Genomic DNA, 19,566 nt, shown 5'->3' on the forward strand with positions numbered 1-19,566 from the left:
CTCTCTAAAGTGGAAAACTTGAGAGAGGCTTCTTCCGTTGCAAAGAATGTCTGCTGAGACGGACTACGGTTACTTCCTCTTCTGGAATGGAGGGGGTGTCCATAGAACCTCAAGAAGAGCTCAGCACCTGAGGAATAACTGCTTTCCTCCATCCTCTATGTATGTAAGGTGTTCTCCACTAAGACAGTGGAGGAGAGACATTTTCTGCCTCCTCCTGCTTCCACTGGGGTAGCCAATGTTTTATAAAAAGATTTTGGAACTTCACTCCTTGCTTTTTCACTCAAAACTCATAGCAGAAGGCAGATGGGAAAAACCCACGTTGTTACATGATGGCTTTGGGTCCACATTTATTTATAAATAATCACATATTTGGTACTTTACACTGGCGCTTCATCTTCAGATACCAACACCTGCATTCGTTTCCTGCTGCAGGAATGTAAAAATTACTGCAAACTTGGTGGCTTTACACAGCACAAATTTGTTATAGTACGGTCCTATTGGTCAGGAGTCTACAACCGTTCTCACGGAGCTGAAATCAAGATGTCAGCAGGCTGCATTCCCATTTCTTCACCTTTTCCAGCTTACAGAGGCCGCTTGCATTCCTTATCTCATGACCCCCTCATCCATCCTCAAAGCCAGCACCTAGGCATCTCTGCCCTGCTTCCATGGTCACACAGTCCCTATAATTTCTTTCTCTCTCATTCACTGACCCGAGCCTGGAAAGGTTCTCTGCTTTTAAGGACTCGTGTGATTTCACTGGATAAGCCAAGACGATATGGGACAATGTCTCCGTCGCAATATTCTCTACCAAAATTACGCCTGAAAAGCCCCCTTTTCCGTGTAAGGTAATGTATTGACAGGTTCCAGGGATTAGGACACGACACCTCTTTGGCGGCCATTATTTTGCTTCTCATATTATTGGTGACATATTTTTTAAAGCAACGCAAAAATCAGTGTGTTGAGAAAATGTGCTTGAGAAACTTATCCTTGATACGTTAGTGTGGATTCAAGGAAATATTTCAAAGAGAATTACACTGTAATATTTTTAATTAATTCTTGCACCTTAAAATACTTTAATTAGACAATAACTTAATATCTAGAGAGTTATATTTGAATAATTCTTTGAAAAATTAAATAAACCCAACATTGATATGACTCCTTTAAATACGTTAGCAAACAGTCCAAATTGATCCTGGAATGTTCTGTCACTTATCTTCCCTTGTCAAAAAGCTAAGGCATCCAATTCTGTGTCTTGCTTGGATCAGAGATAAAATAGGAGCCTGGCATTGACTAAAGACTGTACTAACTGCTGTGGTGAAATACAATTTATGAAACCTGTACTGTAAGCCTGTTTCTGCAATTCACTTGCCTCCTGACCTTGGGAAAGTCATTTAACCAAGACTGTATTTTAAGCTCCTCAAAAGTAAGAATGAATTATTTATATTGGGCCATTAAGACCTAAAAAAGTTTAGCTTATAGACATAACAGAAAGAGAATGCATTGAACAAAATTAACCTTTTGAGGTCTTTCTCTGTGTAAAATGAGAAAACTAAACTCAAGGATATATAAAGCCAACTCTAAATTAAAGACTTATAAATTTATGTTTACGGGGGGGAAGGGGGAGGGGGTAAACTGGGAGACTGGGATTGACATATACACACCACTATGTATAAAATGGATAACTAATAAGGACCTACTGTAGAGCACAGGGAACTCTGCTCCATACTCTGTAATGACCTATGTGGGAAAAGAATCTCAAAAAGAGTGGATATAAGTATATGTATGACTGGTTCACCTTGCTGCACACCTGAAACTAACACAAACCTTGTAAATCAATTGTATTCCAATAAAAATTAAAAAAATAAAGACTTTATAATTGTAATGAATATGACTGTATAATAAGAAACTTTTATTCACTACAAGTCACCTGAGCCCATAGCAAGCAAGGATAACATGCTAAGATTTAGAGATGATTTTAGGAATGAAGTTGAAAAATACAGTGAGGTATCCAGAAGGGCCACGTATGCTAGGCTTCTTTTCAGGTAAGTAAGACCATGTGACTAGAAGCACCAGTGGGTTGGGGGCTGAGGTGATGGGGACCACTTCCAGGCTAGGCTCCTGTATCCTGCTCTTCCAACTGGATGCGTTTTGATACCAAGACCCTGCCAGGTGGCGGAGCTACAGGACGAGCTCCTGGATCACAGTGAGGAAAGAATTTGCCTGTCTGTTCAGAACACCTATCTTGGACTGTTATATTGTGTTTGAGACATCACACTTTCGGTACTCTCTGTTATGGCGGCTTACTCACCCTAACTAATATAACGGTTAGAGAAATGAGTATTGTTATAATTAATTAATTATTTTCTCAACTGTTAAAGGCATTATTATAATTCTTTAAAATTGCTTTTATGATCTAATGGTAACGGGGGTCTATCTCAGGAACCAAGTATAGGTATCTCCTCAAAACTTAGTGTCTTACTTATGCAAATAGAAGACGATGACTACATTAGTTCTTCCTTCCTAAGATGTCATCAAGTCCTTATTGACCACCTAATCTTGTCAGACACCATAAAGGATATGGAAAACGAAGAGACTAATTCATGCAACTAGTACTACTTGAGTCTCCAGATTATCATGGGATCCTGTTCTAGGTGAGCATGCAGAAGTTTTAAGAGAATCCCTAAGCATCATTTAGAATTTTTGAAGGACTAATAAATCTATTAAAGAGAATAAAAGGTTTTTAAAAAGTGATGCTACCATGCTGCCTGATGGCCCATAGCTCTGCATAAAGCCCTTCTCTTAGGTGTACGTAGGAAACGCTCTGCATAAAGCCCTTCTCTTAGGTGTACGTTGGAAACGATGAACAGCATAGATGCCACTTCCTTAATCATATGGTGACTTTTTATGGTGATGATGAAGAGATATTGCATATGTAATTAAAGCCTCTAATCAGTTGAGTTTAATTTAATCAAAAGGAAAATGATCCTGGAGGAGCTGAATGAGGTAAGCCCTTTAAAGGAGATTGGAAACAGCAGGGACAACGCCCACTGGCCTTAAAGAAGCCAACGTGGTGGAGAGAGCCATGTGTTAGGAATGGCGGGCAGCCTCTAGGGGCCGAGGGTCTCATGTGAGATAACAGTGGAGGCCAGAACCGTGACTGCAGCTTTGGGAGACCCGAGCAGAGGAGCTGGCAAAGCCAAGCTTGGACTCGTGACCAACAGAAACTGTGAGATAATAAGCGTGTGTTGTTTAATGTCACTACATGCATGGTCACTTGCTGTACCACAATGGAAAACTAACACAGATTTTTGTACCAGAAGTAGAGTTCTGCTTTAATAAATACCTAAAAGGTGGGAGCAGCTTGGAATTGAGAAGCAGTGGGTGGAAGCTGGAAAAGTATGGGGTGAAGGACAAGAGAGGGGGCCTGGATCACATCGTAAAAGCCTTCATCAACTGGAACTGACCGTCAGCAGAAATCTGAACTTGGGGAAGCTATCTGCAAGAGAGCTCAGAAGAAAGTCAGGAACGTGTTATTGGAAACTGGAAGACAGTGTAGCAGCAGGAAGCTTGGTGAAACTGGTTCCTGCAGTTACGCGGAAGAAAACCCGTCAATCATTATGCACACCCGCTTACACACCTATGGAGATTTTCAGCAAAATGCTGAGGATGCTGCCTGGTTTCTTCTTGCCTCGAACATAAAATGTGAGAGGAGAGAAGGAAGGGCAGAACTTGGAGAAGAACAATCAGACATAACGAACCAGGGCTTGGCGATTCTGAATAGTCTCTGCCTCTCCAGATGCCCAAATACGATAAAAGTCGGGCGGCTCCTGAAACTTTAGCACAGAGGAAATCCTAGGTGTGTGATCTACAACCTTTCCCCCAGATCTTAGAAGGATCAAAACTTCTCGCGGAGGGTCCTTTCCAGGGATTAAGGATGTGCTCAGAGATCTCATCAGCTAAACTGGAGGGTCTCTAGGGGTCTTAAGGGTATTGTCTCCAGACACCTCAGCAGAAAGATCTGTGAAGTTAGCTTTTGTCCTGAAGAGTGAATGCTTTTGAGATCTATGAGGGCCCTAGGAGTTACTAAGAAAGCTGTTTAAGCAGAAACACCACCAGCTTGAACCCCACAGGGACAGAGCGAATGCAGAATTAAAGGAGCCTCTCGGAATCCCTAAATTCTATTAGCAGGAAGCAGTTGATGAAATGACTCAGGTGCAAACGTGGGTTTCCTTTCATGAAAAAGGAAAGAGTGATTCTGAGGATCCAGAGGGTGGAGTCAAGAGCGACAGAGCCTGCAGCACGCCCCATGCTAGAAAGCAAGGAGCATTTCTTCCCTTTTTGTCATTCTTCCTTATGAGACATTACGTGCACCCGCTTCTCATCTCCCAGGTGGACCAGGTACAGAGCTATTCACCGGATTTCTCCCCATAGTGCCTATAAATTTCCCCTCTTTAATGCTCAGCGCAGGGGAATTTCTGTAACTGTTGTCTGAAAAGGGTCAGACCTTTCTGCTGCCCCAGCACAAATCTAGTTGCTACAGGGGGACAGACTTGAGGCTGCAGCCGGAGGGCTGGGCAAGGCTGCCCCACCTGAAGGACAGCTGAGAACATCTGATGATGCTCAATTCAGGAGGCTGCTCTTTAATCTGCTTCCCAGTCCTCTGCCTGGAACCGCATCTCAAATTCTCATTAACAGGGCTTCCCTGGTGGCGCAGTGGTTGAGAGTCTGCCTGCCGATGCAGGGGACACGGGTTCGTGACCCGGTCCGGGAAGATCCCACATGCCGCGGAGCGGCTGGGCCCGTGAGCCATGGCCGCTGAGCCTGTGCGTCCGGAGCCTGTGCTCCGCAATGGGAGAGGCCACAACAGTGAGAGGCCCGCGTACCGCAAAAAAACAAACAAAAAACAAACAAACAAAAAATTCTCATTAACAGGCAATCAACGTGTTTGCTGCTGAGGTGCATGGACTTCTTTCAGATCTAATTAATCACCCTTCTTCTACCAAAAAGCAATGTTTCTGTCAGCATTTCATCCTCACTGCAAACCGCTGTGAACCAGGAAGGGTGTGAGGTTTTGCAACAGCTCCTGAGTTCTCACGGGTTTATGGATGCTGGCAGAAGTATATTCTTGGGACAGAGACAAAGGACTTTATCAACATGGCACAGCAAACACCAGGAGTATCCGCATATTTGTGTCAGATGTGTCTGCACACAATGGGTTGCATCACATGCGAGGATCCCTGACTTTAGGGAACCTGAATCTTTTATAACGGGCTGTAGGCACAACCCCCCTTTGCTCTGGAGGGAGATAACATCTCTACCTTCCAAGACTTCCAAATGGAAGGTAAGAAAATCTTCCCTTGGTTCTGAGGGAAGCACTATGTCCATTTTCTAAGTCTGCTTTCTAGGTAAACACCCTTGAAAAAATAGCCTGAAACAAAATGTGTGCTCACAAGACCTGCAGAAATGCAAAAGGGCCAGAGAGAATGTCCCCCAAAGCACGGGCGCCCTTCCCATGATGCTCCTGCTGTGTCTTTTCCTTGATCTGGAAGATCTATTTCCGTGAGTCTTCAAGGGAAACATGACATGAGCTGCAGCCCTTACTTTGAAGATGCATTTCCTTCACATGTCACTGGGTCCCTCTGATGCCTGACACAATGATCACTTTTCACTTGAAAATCACGTCTTCCTAGCCTTCATTAGTATAAAATGATTCCTTCCCTTGTAGATTTGTCCAGCCACACATGGTTCTTTTTACCTTGGAAGCTGTCCTACCTTGACCTCCATAGACGCAAAGCCCCAGCACACACACGCCACAGACCACTTGACTTGATACTCTCCTCTTTGACAATCGCCTACCTGCTTCACTCCACTAAGACCTTGCTTCTCATACCTAACTTTTGAATCCTTAGCTCACCCTCTGTGTTTATGTTTTAGCCCAGTTCTCGCTGACAACTCTTCTCTTCCCCAGCTCTGGTGCCTCAGTAGCGCCTGTCTGACTCAGATGGGCTTGCAGTCCTCCCACCTGGGACCCAGCCCGGGAGGACAGCTGCCACCCACCTCATTTGGGGCCTGCAAGTGAACACAAACGGCATCAGCCTCCGTTTGCTGTAAAGCCACGATTGCTTTTTGAACACGACAGTCTTCTTCCTACTTTTAGCTTTGGGTTTGTATATATTTTACTGGTTTTACGATATTTGGCCCTGAGTTATTCATGATAGGAAGAGCACACCAAATATATTTCTCTTAAGCTAATAAAAGATAATAAAGTATAAGACACGATATTTATCATTTTATAACATATTCCCCATTTCCGAAGCCTACATCTACTTTTTGCAGCTAGAAGGTAACTATAAATATAATTTAATGGACAGTTTTGCATTTTGAGCTGTTTTGTTCTTCAGGTGAAAAATACTGCAAAAATACACAACTAAACAGTGCAGTATTTCTGTTTGAAGTGAGCTTGTTTCAAAGTATTTCTTAATGACGAATCATTTAACATATTAGCCACATCATCTGGGTTATACTCTAAGGCTTCGAAGGCACTAGAAACGAGTCCAGTAGAACACAGTGGACGGGAGCACTGGGCTAGTGCCTATACCATAAACACCGGTAGGAAGGGAATTCTGGCAATAAAGCAGGTTTCTGCAGTGCGTGCACTATGGAGCATAGAGTCAATCCATTAAACCCCAAATGGGATGAATGATTCTCTTACAGGAACATCCTTGCTGTGCTTTTCTGCGGCACTAATCACTTAAATCTTCTTTCACATATCAGGGGAAAAGGATTATACAGTTTGGTCAATTAAGTCACCCTTAAGGAAGTGACAAAGGAAGCAAAATATAGCAGTTGTTCTATCCACGTATATTTAAAAACAAAAACATTTGCACCTACTGGGCTTGTCTTTACGTATCCTTTGCTAACTTCCCCTTTTAACACGTAATACCCCCTTGAGTACACTTTTTGGTTATGGGATTCAGAGTCACTCATTGTCATAATTTGATGCCGTCTACAAAATGTTAGAAACTGTTCCACAATATGGAAAGACTACTGCTTGGGCAACCGTACAAAGCGTGCTCTAGTTAAACTAGACTCATAATACAGTGGGCACCACGATGGGTGATTATGAAGAAAATGACGTTAAAGAAGATGTATTAACTTGCAAAGTATCTGTGTCCACTCACTTTACTACAAGGAAATAAAACTCTCTGGATTTCTCAGTGCTCCTGTAAAAAAGCCCTAGCTCCTGAGACAAGGAAACGTCTACAGAAAAAGACAAGAATGTTAGAATGCTTGTCTTTACTTTTACTAGAGACATTTTTCTTTTCATATACCTTGAGAATTAGAACCGGAGCCTTTTGTCTAGTTACTTGTTCTCATCGGAACTGAAAGGATAATAAAACTTGCTTTATCTCCCTGAGAGGCTGAATGTTTACGGCCAGACAGTTGCCGGCTAAGGCCCCGGGTGCCAGGGAGACTGGGTGGCTCTCTCCCTGGACACATTCATTTCAAAGAGAAGGGGGCCCAGAGCTTGGAGACTCTGAGTCACGAAATTCAGAGACACCTGGGTTTATCTGGCCCTTGGAGTGACATTTACATTTTAAAAGGTTAGGTGGAGACCCAGGGCTCTTTCCATCCTGCCTCAGAAAGACAGGTTGTCTCTGTCTCCTAGCAGTTGGGGGCAGTGGTTTCACGGCCCTGTGTAAACAGAGAAGCGCGTTCTCCCCCATCTGTCTTCCGGGGCGTAGCTGCCACCAGGCGTTCTCATCGCATCCCCCGCAGTCTGGGTGCGGCCACTGACACTGATGTTCCTTTGGCGGAAGAGCTGGTTGTGAGAATCAATGGAGAACTTTTTCCCATGACCCAGGTGCCTCATGTTTCTGCAATATTAATATCTATATATAAAGCACATAACCAAAGCTGGTATATTTACTATGTGCCAGACAGAAAGCTGAGCCATTTACACCTCTTAAATCACATCATACTTTAAAACAACTGGTTTACAGATAAGGCAACTAGAAGACAGGGCTTAGGACAACCACCAAGGACACTCACCCGGTAAGAAGTGTGGAGATAAGAAGTTTGGTTGCAGAACCCCAAGCCCTTGGTTAGATACCACGCGGCCCTTACTATCACACACAGTAATGGCCAGGATTTGGAGGCTCAAGACTGACAACTTCTGTCCTCTGGTCTCCCCTTGAAACCTTAAACTAAGTTAATTCCACCTTTCTCTCCCTTTCAAAGAGACTTAACCTTTGATATCCTTCCTTTATCACCCAAAGATACAGATATAGACATAAATGAAGATTTCAAGCCTCATCTTATATTTACAGTCTTGCATATATTTATTTATATGAAACTATGTAAATAATCTAAACCTTTCCCAAATTCCTAGTTAGCTTTTATCATTTCTGATTTCTCACCGACAACAAGCCTAAGGGAAACTGAATCTTGAAAATAATTACAAAGTTATTCAGATATTAGAGAAAATCAACTGATCTATCAATTGAAAAAACAATCAGTTACTTCCCATGCTTGGGCCCTGGACTGGGTGGTGAGGTCACATGGAACAATAATATCGGAAGAGCTCAGATAGTTGTTTCCTTTGACACGGCAGCGAAGTCCATCAGACAGTATCACTCCCTGGCATTTTTGGATGATGAAATGTGCCCATTACAGTATAGCATGCTAAAAAGCAGAGAGAATAAGGAAGCTGCAGTTCCTATGAGCACAGGTGGTGGCCAATCAACGCGGCTGTGAAGGCAAAAATGAAGTGCTTGGTGTGGCTCTTACAAGGTGGGGAGAGCAGACCAGGGCTGAGACGAGGCTTCTGTGAGCAGGGAATTCGTTAAGCCTTCAGTCATTCTCTCAGCATACAGAGATGATGCATAGCATTGATGACACAGTTAAATAACTTCCCATCATAAGAGGCACACAGGATTATATCAGCAAACATGGTATCACACACACACACACACACACACACGCACACACACGCACAGAATTCTGCAATGTTTTTCTTTCCCTAACCAGAATGTTGCCTTAACTCTCTGGGTATGGTCAGTAAGGATTTGTTGTGTTACCACTGTTTCAGGAAAGTTTCTGTATGTCTGCTAGAGCTGTTTCCTCTGCTACAGGCTGGACCAGGAAAAATTCACTTCATTTAAAGGAACACCCATGGTATCTCTTTAAACTTAATAAAAGATAAGGGAGATGATGAACAGACACTCTCATTTCAAGATAAAGAATATGTAATTTGATTGCAATCAAAATTTAAATTGTGATGAAAATTTGCATGAATTAGAGAAATTAAAAAAAAAAAACATCTCCCCTGTATAACAAGAAAAGTAGGTAAATCTAAAGACCACAGGGAAGACAGTAAAGCAAGAGGGAGAAAGAAACAGCTGGTTTGTCTCAGAAGAGGAACGGAAAAGATATTACCTCACAGAAATGAAGATGGAATTGAAACATACTGTCAAAATAGACACTGCCAACAACTCAACTAGGAGTGGAGGACGGGACTGAGAAAATGAGAGACATAAAGTAGAAATGGATGAAGAATATCCAAGATTCAGTAGAAAATGGCAAGTATGGAGAAGAAGTAAAGGACACTCAATATGGACACCATTAGTGACCCTGAATAAGAGAAGCTCAAGCAAGAGGAAAAAAATATAAAGATATATTTAAAGAAAAGTTTGCAAAATGTACAACTATTTGAATCTACCAGTTAAATAGACACACTGTGTTCCAGGAATAATTGCACCGGAAGAGTCCATCCTGAGGCCTAAGTTGATAAGCTACTAAACTTCAAAGAAAACGAGAGGATCTTTCCGTCCACTTGGCCAGGTCAGTGAAGAAGCCTCCTTAGGGAAAGAAAAACCAATTTAGCCTCAGTCACCTCGACTGAAAAATTTAACCCGAGAAGACAGTGGAGTAGTGCTCTGACAGAAACAAAAAATGTGAACTTTCTGCCACTACCAACATGCTATTCAAGAATAAAGGGTGCAGTTTAAAAATGCTGAACATGTACAAACAAATGGAAAAATTATTCCCCAGAGAGTTTCCTATAGAAAATACAAGAAGGTAACTTTCTGCCTGCCAGAGAAATGAGATGAATAGAAAAAGCAAACATAGATGGTGCTGGGTCTGTAGAAAACCAGACTAAAATTGAATTGGCAGTTATTGTTACAAAAGAGGATTTAAATGTTGAAAGTGAAAAAAAATGAAATGAAAATGGATAAGAATAGTTGGCAGTGGTCGGGGAAAGGAGACCACCAGTAGTGTAATTACGCTAATTTCATCATCTGCTATAACCAGTTATCAAAACGTCATTTAGTGCTAAAAATCAAGTACTTATGAAATAAATATACTAAAAATATAAAGTAATTTACTGAAGAAGGGTCACGAAGAAAAGGAAAAGTAAGACGTGTATGCAGTCTCTTATTTTTCAAATTAGGGATTATATAGCTCATATCTAGTGAAAGGGAGAATGACTGTGAATTAGAGGATTATAGTAAGGTAGACCTTTCTCAGCTAAAAGTAGGAACATGCAGGGAGTATTAAATAATACAATTTATTTATTAAAACCAATAAAAATATGACTGTAGAATTAAATCTCACATCTCTTATTATTATTTTTTTTTTTTTTGCGGTACACGGGCGTCTCACTGTTGTGGCCTCTCCCGTTGCGGAGCACAGGCTCCGGACGCGCAGGCTCAGCGGCCATGGCTCACGGGTCCAGCCGCTCTGCGGCATGTGGGATCCTCCCGGACCGGGGCACGAACCCGTGTCCCCTGCATCGGCAGGTGGACTCTCAACCACTGCGCCACCAGGGAAGCCCACATCTCTTATTTTAATTACTATAAATGAAGTAAATTTATCTATTAAAAGAAGATGTCTGCCATATTAGTTCACTAAGCAAAACAACACTATGTAACATGTACAAAAACTATGTAAAAAAGTGATTTAGGAAAGTTGTAAATAAAAAGATGAGCAAAGGCAGACATGCCAGCCGGAAGGAATGAGATATCAGAAATGAAATATAAAATACCTGCCTATATCAGAAAAAAGTGGAAAAGGGGGAAAAAGTATCATGTGAGGCTGACAGGCACTTCAGAATAATAAAATGTGTAATCTATCACAAATAACAAATAAGAAAACATCAACATCAATAATGGGAAATAACGGGAACGATGAGAAGAAATAAACTGACGCTTTGATTTACATTTTCTTTCCATGGCAGATCGAGTGGATAAAACCCAAGTAACAACATAGGAGATTGTGTCCTTTCTCCCACTCCAGGAACACGTTTTGCTAGATTTCAGTTGTGTAATCTTCACTTGCATTGCTGCCTGTCACCTACTTCGACATGCAGCCAATAATGGCCCATAACTAATACTCTCAGCGAACTTGTGAAATACTTTGACAAATTGACACAGAATATACAGTAAAAGGAGGTTGCTGTGCAAAGCAAATCCGACACACAGAATTCTTGTGAGTGTGGGAATGCTCAGATGTATCTCTAGGAAGTTCCTGGATCTAGAAGAATAACCTGGAACAGTGTGTGCTCTCACACAGGCAAGCCTGGTTTGAATTCTGGTATCAGAAGAGACACTGAACAACGAGGTGACCGTCTGAAAATGAGTACCGGCTAAAGGGAGTGTTTGGACTCCACTGCCACAGTGACACTCGGAAGAGGGAAGATAGGAGGCGTCTGTTTTCTAAAAGAAGGTTTAAAAAATAACTAATACACACGTACTCCTATCCCCATCCTAGCTATAAGAATCATATCTAAACATATAAGAACACCCTGGTGACTTTTAACAATTTTATGGCTAATCTGGATGAAAGCAGAAAATATTCTAATCAAAATGCAGTGGCAGAAAGTTGGGAATATCAGCTAATACACTGGAGTGGAGAAGCAGATACAAGTACTTTCTGTCAGACGGAAACAAACCGATGGAATTTAAGACAATTAAATGTGAAAGTATTCACTTATTCTTAAAATGTTCACTACATGAGTAAGGGTGGGGTAATCTATGATGGCAACAGTTTTGAAAAAAATAAGTAGTTGCCTGAAAGATTAATATAAGTAGATGATTTGATGTAAGTGTCAGAAGTGTTGACTTTATTCTCCACCATATTCATTAAATATAATGCTTACAACAAGGGGAGTAACAGACCTCTTGTGATCTACGTGGTTTGTGCTATATTTGAAACAATGAATGCTAAGTAATTTAGATGGATTCACATTTCTGGGGTCCAGTACTTAGTCATGTCAGTAACTGTAATTCTGCTCAAAATCCTTTACCTCCATGACGTTGGGGTCCCCCCCATCTGCAAGGTGGGGTTAGAGAACTTAACACTTACGTGTGACGTGGGATTAAATAGGATAAGTTAAGAGCTTAGGAATAGACCATGGTTATTGTCATTATTCTGGAATCATAGTTTAACAGGGAAATGGCTCAATTAAAGTATGCTCCGAAAAGTTCAACAAAAATGTTGAAGATTCTGGAAAGCAAGTGGCAAATTAAACAGCTAAAGAAACTGAGTATGTTTAGGTCATAGGAGAAAAGACCTAGAGGAAGAAATATGTCTTTGATTATATGAAAGTCTCCACATGGAAGAGAGAGAAACCTTCGTGTCCTCCAGAGGACACCATGGTGTCACTGAGTAGACAGTGCCTGGAATATGACTTCCTGTCATTTTAAGGAAACTTTTAAATAATGCACTTTGTGAATAGAAAGGGCTAACTTACAAATAAAGGGAGTTAGGTGTGAAATAAGTCTCGTTAGCTAGAAATAGAGGATCAGGTTACACAACACAGAAGGTCTTCCTCAGGACTAGAATCCGATAGCTCAATAAAGTGGCATCAATACTGCTTCGGACGACTTAAGCTCAAAACTATTAAACTGGGCTTTCCTGGTGGCACAGTGGTTGAGAATCTGCCTGCTAATACAGGGGACACGGGTTCGAGCCCTGGTCTGGGAGGATCCCACATGCTGCGGAGCAACTAGGCCCGTGAGCCACAACTACTGAGCCTGTGCGTCTGGAGCCTGTGCGCCGCAACAAGAGAGGCCGCGATAGCAAGAGGCCCGCACACCGCGATGAAGAGTGGCCCCCGCTTGCCACAACTAGAGAAAGCCCTCGCACAGAAACGAAGACCCAACACAGCAGAAATAAAATAAATAAATAATAAACTCCTACCCCCAACATCTTCTTAAAAAAAAACAAAAAATGATTAAACTTTCTAAGAATAAGTACTACCATGATAACTCTCCTAACTGGCCTTCACCTCATTCTCTGAGAGAATTTCAAGTATCACATTCCCTCTCCCAGACTTAAAATGACCTCCAGGGCCATTTTGCTCATCCTAGAGAAGCTGACCAGTTGATATGTAGCCAGAGTGACCCTGAGAAGAAACAGAAATTCTTGATACATGAGCAGATGAAACATTCCTTTAGAGCTGCAAAACAGAGTTATCAAGGCTACTTGCTATTATTGGCGAAGAGAAGTGGTTTCCTGCCAGAGGTGAGGAACTCGATCATCACACAAAAGGAGAGAAAATACATCGATTCTAGTGTGAGGCACTGAAATTCAAATGGCAACAGCTTCCACGCTAACGTGGCTGCAGGGCGATACTTTTATAACAAATGTTGAGGACAGTTCGGTGAGATATAACCATATATATATATACTTATAACCATGAACATCATTACTGACTCAGTATTTCTACTGTTAGCAATTTTCTAAGGAAATTATCAGAAATTCATATGAACAAGCACACACAAGGCTATTTATTGAATCAATGTTTGGGAGGGTGAAATAGAAAAATTAATTTATATTAATAGAAGATTGCACCTACATACTTTGATAGAACCACTGAAAATGAGATTTTTGAAAGAATATAGGAAAAGCTCACAATAAGGCAATTGACTATAATTTTTAAAGTTATGAGAAAAATAAAATCTCAAGTAAATATTACATAATGTATGATATATACACAAAATGCATATTAATTTTTTAAACATGATAAGATCTGTATGTTGAGATTATAAGACCCATATTTCTTCTTTCTCTTTTGAAGTATTTTTAAATTTCTCATAGTGAAAACATTTATTTTTAAATAATTACATAAAAATTATTTTAAGTATTTCTTTTCATAGAGAGAAAAATTGTGAAAAGCTGGTATATATTTTTATGTTAAAATGATGTGGGGCTTCCCTGGTGGCGTAGTGGTTGGGAGTCCGCCTGCCGATGCAGGGGACACGGGTTCGTGCCCCGGTCCGGGAAGATCCCACATGCCGCGGAGCGGCTGGGCCCGTGTGCCATGCCGCTGAGCCTGCGCGTCCGGAGCCTGTGCTCCACAGTGGGAGAGGCCACAACAGTGAGAGGCCCGCGAACCAAAAAAAAAAAAAGAAAAATGATGTGAAGAATGGCAGCTTGTGAAAATTCTTAAAGTGTTTGCGTGGAGCAGGAGGGGGCAAATCCAGGACACTTACAAAGGAAACTGCATTTCTTGATTACTATATTGAATATTTTCTTTTATATTCTGTAACTTCATGCTTATGAGATACTCAGATGTTTTAATACAATTAAATTGTATCTAAAGAGGAAATAAGTTATTGGAAGCCTAAAATAATTGTAATTTAATTTTTATTAAAGTTCAGATAGGATTCCATGCTACAAGTTTGAGGATTCAAAAGCATTTTGGGGAATGCAGAGCATTGGGTTAACAAATAACTTTTATCAATGAGATGAAAGTGAATACTTACATATAAGTTATCAAAAATTTTGACTTAAATTTGTACTTATTCTCTATTAGTTCTATTTACTACTAACAACAAAAACCTTGAAATGTTTGGTTTAATAATTCTAAGGATTATTGAATTGTAAACCTTGGATTATAAATGTTGTTACAGGACACTGTATTTTCGGGGATTTAAAATCTATTGTAGGAACAGTATGTGTTTACTTAAAGTCATATGTGAAGCTTGCCAGTTATTGTCTTGTTAAAACTAACTCACTGACTAGAACCTCACTGCCTTGTTTTATGGCACCAAAGAGATGTAAATTACACTGAAGTTGCTCTTAAACTTATGATTATAGGTTATGAAATGCATTCTCTAACAAATATTAAAATTTATACTTTTTTTAATTCCAGTGAAAACAACCTAACCTTACATTTTAAAGAACATTTAGAGAACAGAAAAACAACAGAGAAAGCCGACAAAGCCTACAGTTGGTTCTTCCAAAAGATCGACATAAGTGACAAGTACGTGCTATAGTGCTGAAGCAAAAAGAGAGAAGATTCAAATAAGTTAATCAGAAATGAAACGGGGCTGTTACTACCGATTTGACAGAAATAAGAAGTGTTGTAACAGAGTGCCATAAATAATTGTAGGCGGGTACACTGGATAACGTAGGTTAAATGGGAGAATCCCTAGAAACACACAAACTGCCAACACTGGATCGTGAAGAAACAGAAAATCTGAAGAGACGTGTAAATAGTAAGGAGACTGAATCAGGAATCAAAACCTCCCCAAAGAGACAAGTTCAAGACAAGGTGGCTTCACTGGTGAATCCTACGTAAGATTTAAAAAACATGAGCACCAATCTCTCTCGAATTCTTCCAAAAAATTGCAGAGGAGGGAATACCTCCATTCTATGACGATAGCATTATTCCTATATGAAAGCCAGATAAAGAACCTATAAAAAAAAGAAAACTAAATACTGATACTTTGATGAATTACAGATGTAAAAATCCTCAACAGACTACTAGCAAACAGAATTCAGCATCGCATCAGACCTACCTGTGAGGCTGCTTCCTGCTACCTCCGTGAAAACCGTAGTGATTTTTTTCCACCTTTTCATTCACATGTTTAACACTTGATATCTAGTTAAAATTCTGTACATTAAATCCTCTCTGTTCAAATAACTGGAGTGGCTTCTGCCTCTTGATTGAACTCTAAATGATGCTTTCTTGTAAAGACTTTGCTGTTATTCAGAGTGAATGGAAGCTATTGGTGAGTTCTTGTGAAAGGAGGATTTCTCATCTCTCTACCCGCAGTGCGTGATCTGACATACATCAGAAACCGCTTTTCAAGTCCCTATAAAAGGTTTAGCAGAAGAGCTTCTCCACATGGAAACCCGAAGAGGTTTTAATTGAACTGCCTTAAATCGTCAAAAAAAAAAGCTAACAAGGGTTTATTTCTGTTTTCCTTCTTCCAGCCACAGCTGCATCTATTCCAGAGCCCCTTTCCTTCTAATGTATTATCATAGAATATTGAATATTTATTAACTTCTAAATATACTACATCATTTTATCTAGAGGAAAACTTCTCCCCAACATCTCTATTTATCTTTAAACATTACATTACCATAATCCTTTAAGCTTTTTATTAAGTACTAATTTTTTGTTATATTTTGCATATGCTTTGAAACATGTACTGCCTTTATTGTTTTGCTCATGGAACAAAATATACTATTATACAGCGTGTAAGAAATACAAATCATTTTCATTTAAAAAACCTTAGTTTCTGTCATTACAACAAATCCAAGTTTTTAATGTTAATAAATAATATCTATTCACAGTAATTAAATTACACTAAATATTAATACTTCAGGCTTCCCTGGTGGCGCAGTGGTTGAGAGTCTGCCTGCCGATGCAGGGGACGCGGGTTCGTGCCCCGGTCCGGGAAGATCCCACATGCCGCAGAGCGGCTGGGCCCGTGAGCCATGGCCGCTGAGCCTGCGCGTCCAGAGCCTGTGCTCCGCAACGGGAGAGGCCACAACAGTGAGAGGCCCGCGAACCGCAAAAAACAAAACAAAACAAAAAACACTTCACATGTTTAGGGTCTAAAGGGCAAGGGAAGTGATAACACAAACATTAGAGTCATTTTTAAGGAAATATTCTTCATTCATATTTTTGACAAGGATTCCCCAAATGAGTAGGTCTACATTTTCATAGATCTGTGACTATGAAACGACCCTGTCTAGTCCTGGGCCTGGCAATCTTCCCTCACGGCTGAGGCTTCTATTTGAATAACTTATCCTTAATGACTTTTCCCCTCTGCTTTAGCCCTGCGAAACTGTTAAACTGTTTTTCCCAGATGTCACCTGTGCACTCCCAGCCTCAGAATCACCTGGGACGGGATGGGAGCAACAAAGCCAGTTTCCCAGGCATCATCCCGGAGCTAGTGCATCAGATGCTCTGGGCTGGAGCCTGGTCTCTGTGCTATGAACAAGGCCCCAAACACACCCATACTGCTGTGTGTCTACCCAGAGCACCGGCTGGCTCAGATGCGGGGCCCGAGGAGGCGTGCCGGGTACCCGGGGCCACACCAAGGGGAAGACAGGTCAGAGCTGTAGGCGCAGTGCGCTCTCCAAGGCTCTGATCACTCCTAGCTCGGTCACACGTGGCTCTGCGGGCAGCCTGGGCGTCGTTAATGATACAACTTATACCAGAACATAAATTCTCTACTGCAAAGAACACACTTAAACACTTAATACACTAGTGCAAATAATGGCATATATTAAGAAATTTACATGTTATCATTTACTTTTCAAAAATAAACATGTGAGATAGTTAGACTTACACAAATGCTACAGATGAGGGAGCTGAGGCTTAGATAAGAAAAGCAACCTGTTTTGACAAGCTGAAGATTATTTTTAAAATTTTACCATGGAAATTAACTTGCGCCGGGTGTACCATCTATGAATCAATATCGCAGGTGTTTAGATTTTGATCAGCGGTTGCAAACTGAGGTTGATGTCAAGTGTCAGACGTCTGTGTCCAGCCATGGGTTCCCTGCCACTGTCACACGTGCCAGACAGGGTGACTCTGATTCCACAAGCTGAACCTGCGCTTCCTTTTCTTATTCTGATTAATGCTTATATTATGTTTACGGAAGCAATGAAAGTTAAGTTTAGCAAAATAAAATTGTAAGTGGAACCAATTATTTTTATAATCAATTATTTTATTCTAAGATCAATTATTAGTCCAATAAGTCAACTAAATTCTTAGCTTGGTTAATCGGACATTATTTTCATTCCACACATTAATTTAGCCTCATTTTCAACACCATCAGCCAATTTTGAAAATTCCCTTTAACTTTTAGGTCAACTAAACATAGGTCTCCCAAATGTTTAAGATACAGTAAAACTGTCTTATGTAAACAGCTGTCAAAGTTCTTCAGCACTGCGTTCAGATAAATACAATTGTTTTGTCAAAATAGTTTTGACTTAATTCACTTAGCTCAAAAGCTTTTCTTATTAGTATGATTAGAAAAACCAGGTATATTAAATAATATGAAAGAAATCTAATAAATTATGTATTTTCCTGAAGATGGCAAATGACAGTACCAATTATTTCCACATAAAAGTAAATGCAATCAAGATTATCTTCTATTAACGTAATAGATAAAATGAAAGAAACCTACGACTCGGTTTTGCGAGTGTTTCTCCATCTTACCTGCTGGTTTACAGGGAAGTTTCTGTTGATTTTTCTAATCTGTAATAATAAATAAACAATAAAAGTGAGAACACGAGATCTCCCAAATTTTATGAGAATCTATTTTTAGTGAGTTTATGTAAACTGATACTTACGTTGACTTACTAAAATCATTGCATATCTAACACGAATTACGAACTTTTTTTGTATTTTGACTATCAAAATTATCCCAAATTTCATATAGAAACATTTTGGAAAGATTTCCATCTAACAATTTTCTCTTTATAAGAAATGAAAAGCCTATGTTTCCATAAAATGTTAAGTGAGAATCTGCTGAGAATAAGGAGTACCTTTGCCGCGCGGCACGTGGGATCTTAGTTCCCCAACCAGGGATCGAACCTGTGCCCCCTGCAGTGGAAGCACAGAGTCTCAACCACTGGACCGCCAGGGAAGGCCCTAGAGTAACTTTTTATAATTTATTTTTTCACTTTGAAATCATATTATACTCGATCTGTTTTAACACTTAAGAGAACAGAAGAAATGGAATATTCAAACACTAAAGGATAATGTACACGTACCGAAATAGTTTTAGTCAGGACCTCAAATAAAATAAACATTTACTTTAAGACAATTTATTGGCAGGTCATAAGAATTTAAAATAAGTCTTCAGAGAAAGAGTTTCCTCTGTATTAAGTCATGTAAACAAACTTTAAAAGCCAAATGAAAATGAGTATCAGATTTAGACAAATGACCTTATAATACAAAAAATCTTTGTTCAACAGAATTTTTACTAATTAAAACCAATTATTATTTTTCATTGGTTTTCTAGAGAAGCTTAAATGATGCTCCCTGTGTGATACACTCTTACATCAGACTAAACACAGACTGTTTTCACTTAGAATATGTTTTGTTGAATTATTTTGGTTTTCCTTTTTTAGTTTTATTTCCCTTTGTCTTACTGATAAACGTGAATTAAGAGGAAATTTGATGAACGTGAGGCACAAAGTTGGAGGCACAAATGGCTCATGTACGAGAACAGACTTACTGGCAGGATATATGTCACTTAAAATGTGAAAGAAAAGAAAATTTGAGCATAGGTGTGTGATCTCTGCAGGGTC

General features: G+C 40.2%; 1 protein-coding gene across 2 annotated transcripts in view; it reads right to left on the minus strand.

Annotated features, from left to right (window-relative positions):
* SNTG1 (syntrophin gamma 1) overlaps positions 1 to 19,566 on the minus strand; it is a gene marked incomplete at both ends in the record, with an annotated part of 197,975 nt that overhangs the window by 68,147 nt on the left and 110,262 nt on the right. For both annotated transcript variants that reach the window (XM_082674870.1, XM_082674869.1), the window contains one exon: positions 18,470 to 18,508. In XM_082674870.1, coding sequence (XP_082530996.1) covers positions 18,470 to 18,508 — 39 coding nt within the window. The remainder of the gene's footprint in view (positions 1 to 18,469; positions 18,509 to 19,566) is intronic.

The sequence above is a fragment of the Grampus griseus genome (assembly GCF_964374135.1).
Source record: "Grampus griseus genome assembly, chromosome: 17".
NCBI lineage: Eukaryota > Metazoa > Chordata > Mammalia > Artiodactyla > Delphinidae > Grampus > Grampus griseus.